The sequence below is a fragment of the Lolium rigidum genome, chromosome 6 (genome assembly GCF_022539505.1).
Source record: "Lolium rigidum isolate FL_2022 chromosome 6, APGP_CSIRO_Lrig_0.1, whole genome shotgun sequence".
Taxonomy (NCBI): domain Eukaryota; kingdom Viridiplantae; phylum Streptophyta; class Magnoliopsida; order Poales; family Poaceae; genus Lolium; species Lolium rigidum.
In genome coordinates, this window is record NC_061513.1 from 357,259,823 (window position 1) to 357,264,740 (window position 4,918).

At 48.9% G+C, this 4,918-nt stretch overlaps 1 protein-coding gene across 1 annotated transcript; it reads right to left on the bottom strand.

Annotated features, from left to right (window-relative positions):
• Positions 1–413: 413 nt before the first annotated feature.
• Positions 414–4,544, bottom strand: LOC124664753 (mitochondrial arginine transporter BAC2-like). Its single transcript, XM_047202199.1, has 2 exons — positions 3,793–4,544; positions 414–1,398 (listed from the first exon to the last, which is right to left on the bottom strand). The coding sequence occupies exons 1-2, from the start codon at positions 4,075–4,077 to the stop codon at positions 724–726; spliced, it is 960 nt and encodes a 319-aa protein (XP_047058155.1). The 5' UTR covers positions 4,078–4,544; the 3' UTR covers positions 414–723.
• Between the last annotated feature and the right edge of the window lie 374 nt (positions 4,545–4,918).

Genomic DNA, 4,918 nt, shown 5'->3' on the forward strand with positions numbered 1-4,918 from the left:
AGCGTGATCCTTTTGGAACCAGAATATACACCTGTTTGGCTGTAGTAAACGATAGGGAATTTGCCACAAGTAGTGGCGCAAGATTGCACGCAAATGGCAGTCTCATATCGTCCACAAGTGTTCTGTAGAAAAGCTACTCCGTTTTGCCTCATGTTGCTCTTTCGAAAAAAGCTGCTGAAAACAACACTCTTTCCTTGTCAGTGAGAGTTACTGAGAAAATTCTGCATTTCCTTCTTATTTTTGAGAAAAAGAAAATTCACATTTCCATGCATCACTGCATTGTCATGCATGAGTTTAGTACAGAAGAATTCCTGAATCCTGAGTTTGCAGTGATTCACATACTGCAACTGCAAGTATAGCACGTCAGACAAGAACAAGGTCAACAGAACACCAAGAGCTCTAATCAAAGCTAATTGATCCGGCACCGGGTCATTCACTCATGATCTTGAATGGTTTTGCTGTATATTATGCAGTAGCATTTCCCAAAACATTGGGAGAACTAATCGTCGTCATCAAGCAGCACACATATAGTGCCAATTTGTGTGAATTCTGCAGCTACTAACCACCCTACCTGAAAATCACACCTTGCTGTAATGGTAATGACCCCATAGCCACTTCCATTGGACACTACCCTATGTACAACACAACAACCCGGGCGCATGTCGCGAGCAACTCCAATCTTGCAATGCAAGTGGGTGGAGTTGCATCCATGATCTCGCCAGTTCAGTGCTCCTCCATAACCTGCATCGTCTGCCCGTTGTTGCGGACCAAGAACCGCAGGGCCAGCTCGTAGGCGGAGAAGATGGCGCCATTGACGACGAACGCCCGCGCGACGGCCGTGCCAAGGCCGCGCCATAGCACCGGGAACCCTTCCTCCCGGACGCTCTTCCTGAAGCAGTCAACGACGCCACGGTACCTCGGGTGCGTCTGCGCCTGCGCCTGCAGCCGCGACTTCACCACGTCCAGCGGGTAGCAGCAGACCCAGCTGGCGACGCCGGCAAGGCCACCGGAGACGAGCATCGTGCCAAGGCTCTCCTGCCCCGTGCGCCGGCAGCCCGGGTGCAGCCGCTCCCGCGCATACTCGTACGTCCAGAAGTAGACGCCGTGCGACGGCGCGTCCCGGAGCGCGGTCACCGTGAGCCCGCGGTATATGCCGCGGAGGCCCTCCCTCCGGAAGATGTCCCGGGCCATGTCCGCCGGACCGCGGTGCCTCCGCCCTGCGGCCTCTAGCTGCAGCTTGATCTTGACGAGCTCGACCGGGGATAGGATCAGCGTCTGCAATGCCCCGGTGCCGATGCCGGCGAGCGCCACGCTCGTGTAGGAAGGAGGTTCGGAGGTGCACGTCCGAGAGTCGAGCGACCGCGATAGGATCGCGTAGACTTGAAAGACCATTGCGTTCTGAAACAGAATGTTTGGAAGTCATGTCAGTCTCTGACGTGATTCTACTGCGAATACAGCGTAGCCGTTGTTAGTTCAACTGAAATCATTTGACGTGTAGAAATGAACAACTATAGTACTCCGTACGTCCAATACTCCCATGAGTACAACCACACAAATGTAGACCAAAGAATGTGTGACGTTTCAGGGGTGAAATGCAGGCTTCTGGAGCAACATCCTAGCTTTACAACAACTACAGTTTTAAGAAGAATGCAACAACAAATCACACTTAAAAACGTCTATGATCTATCTTAGGCATCAAAGCATATTTTCGCCCTATTTTTTGTTAATTAATATTTAAGTCCGTAATTGTCTTCTGCTTAATTAATAGATTGGGCCAAATCTTCTACCCCATTTCAAAGACAAGTATTGTACTCCATACCAGTTTATTGGGCTTACTAGACCTACTCCCTCCGTCCGTGAATAAGTGTACTTTTTTTTTTCTTTTTCAGAAGTCAAACATTTTAAAATTTGATTAAGTTTTTTTTAAAAAAATAGCAACATACATGACATCAAATTACTATATTATTGAACTACATTTCCAAACGATATTATTGAACTACATGTCAAGATAAATCTAGCAATAATAATTTAATATCATAAATGATGCTACTTCTTAGTAGAGAGTTGGTCAAAGCTACTTCTGTCCATATTAGTTGATGCTAAAATGGATGTATCTACAACTAAAATATGTCTAGATACATCTATATTAGCATCAAATAATATGAATCGGAGGAAGTAATAAAGTTTAACTTAAGACAGTGTCCAAACATACACTTATTTTTGGACAAAGAGGTTAGGTGTTTAGCGATTGGTTAGATTATTATGTTTAAGGCACTAGTAACACTGTTTATCTCCCGCGGTAGTTAAAGCTGCAAGGCGAATAATCTACAGGAAAGGGCCACATCCCGGCAATCACTTCGCTTGCAGGTAGCCCATTGAGGCCTTATTTAGTTCTGTCGTACTTCAACTTCTAAGCGGTTTGGGTATGAAAGGGGATTTGGTGTTCTCCCAATACACTCTCATCACCTAACCACTCTTACCTAAATATAAACTAGGATGATGGAAAGTTCTTATTCAAGACAAAAAAAAGGATTTGTAGGTAATCTTGGGATTATCCATACTGAACCGGAGAAGTAAACGGACTAGTGAGACGATAACCTCCTGAAACGAAAACTAAGAGTATCTCATGCATGAGGCAGTATTAATTACGGCAATTAAGAGTGAGAGCAGATGCGCTATTTCCAGGCAATTAATCATCCTATTAATTAGAAAATCTGGCCTAGGGTAATTTTTACTGAATTTCCACAAATGAGCCTAGTAAACTCGTATACTCCAGCCAAAATTAAATGACCCAGCCATAGAGAGTACTATATTTAGTACAAGCATAATACTCCCTCGTGCCCAAAATATGTTGGATATAAAATTTGGTCAAAGTCTGAGCATTTATATTGGTAAAAAACTAAAAATATAACCATATACAATGTCGAACTAAGATTTTCAGAATTATCATGAAGTATATCTTCATATTGTGTGCATATGGTATAGTAGATCTCTGTAATATTATGTATATGTGTGATCAAAATTTGCAAAGTTTGACTTGCATGGAAAATTATGCGCATCATATTAGTGGCATGAGGGAGCACAAACAAGTTTCAAAATTACAATGCCTATAGTAAGATGCGTCAATTATTTAGGGAAGAGGGGTGCGGGGTGTCTCAGCGTGCCTTTACAACTGCACGGATGAGAAGGCCACGCCATGTGAACCATCAGAATGAGAGCGACGCAGGACAACAGTACACTGGAGCAAGCACGTGAAAGGCCTATCGACCATCTTGTTTTGCTCATCCAAGCTGCCAACACCGCAGATAATTCGATGAGTGCACTGAACCTTTTGAACACGTTTTACTCGCTGTGTTTTTTTCGGTGAAGCGTGTGTGTGTTTTTCTGTATTCATCCCCGGTTGCTATTTTGCCATCCTACGGAAGCAAAGGCAGAGGCTGCAAAACAAAACTGCGAGAAGAATCCAAACGCGACAAGCAAGCAAGCAAGCAAGCAAAAGGGGAGAAAAGAAAAGAAGAGACGATATTTCTGTAGCAGTGGCGTGTAACGTGGCGCCGTCCTATGACCGATCACCAGCCCATTTCGTTAGATTTGGCGTCGCCTGCATCTACTGTGTCTGATCTGAACAAACTTTCTTGTCGAAACTGATATGTCAGATAACTTTAACTGGAAAAAAGAAGACGAAGCAAAACAACCCACGAACTTCCGGAAACGCACGCACACGCCGGTCTAATCGCGTGCGAGACATTCTACGTTGGATCGAACGGGACGAGGCACGGAAACTTTGCTGACCTGGAAGGCGACGGAGGCGAGCGGCGCGCCCATGCCGCGGTAGAGCGCGGAGGGGCCCTCGGCGCGGACGATGCCGCGCAGCAGCGCGACGGCGGAGGGCGGCCGCGCAGCTAGCCGCGCGTGGCCGGTGGTGATCCCGGGGCTGGCGGGCGGCGGCGGCTGCTGCAGGCGGATGCGGAGCGTGTCGAGCGGGTGGCCCGCCAGCACGCCGGCCATGCCGCCGACGCCCCCCGCCACGAACTCGTGCCCGCCGCTGCTCGCGAGGAACTCCGGCCAGAACTCCATCGGTCGGGGCGGTCCGGCCGGACGGCAACGACCATCCAAGAACCGAAACTCCTCTTCCTACCTTCAATTGCCGCTCTCTCAGCCTTCCGCCGCACAGCACGCACGCGCGCGCCGAGAAAAGATGGGTCCGTATATACCGGCGGACCGATCGGCCAAAAAGGGGCGGCCGGATCTCCCGTTGCCCTTTTGGGTGCCGATTCCGAAAGCGGAGCTCCAAAAATGGCTCTTTATCCGCAGGGGGCCGTGCCGGTCTGCTGGAGCGGTGGGGGGTGCGGGTTGCCAGACGGCGCGAACGGCGAACGCTTTTGGCGTGGGTGAACTACACGAGCGGCACTGGATCGGCGGAGAAGAGCTGGGGGAAGAAGAAGATGGGACTGGGAGGGCGATGGCGGTGGCGATATTTGTGCCTGGGCACGGGGAAGGGAAGTGGCCGCGAAGGAAACGGACACGCTCTCTGTTCCCGAGCGCGTTGCTGCGGCCTGAACACGCTGTTGGCTAGGTGGAGTGGAGTATTTGTTGCGGCTTGCGTGGCGGGGCAGGTCCAGCCGTCCTATGCGCCCATGATGTGCGTACCACTGGTACTTGTGTATCACGCCCTACTGTTGTCTGCAGTTTATTCAGTATTGGCTGAGCAACATCAAACGCCAGATTATACAACAAAAGTTCTGTTCCAAACCAAATCAGCATCCTCAGCGAATTGGGTAGCACTGCTATTCGGAAAGATGTGTTGGTACAGACTGTACAGTACCTGCGGTAGATAAAACGCCATCACGGAATGGGACGGAAGGATTCAGGTTCAGGCACACGATAACGCGAACAAGCTGAGAAACACAGCAATAAA

Excerpts from the sequence above, each read along its gene's own strand:
- LOC124664753 (XM_047202199.1), bottom strand. The coding sequence starts at position 4,077 with ATGGAGTTCTGGCCGGAGTTCCTCGCGAGCAGCGGCGGGCACGAGTTC. Across the intron at positions 1,399-3,792 it reads TCGCCTCCGTCGCCTTCCAG|AACGCAATGGTCTTTCAAGT; the intron begins GTCAGCAAAGTT and ends ATTCTGTTTCAG.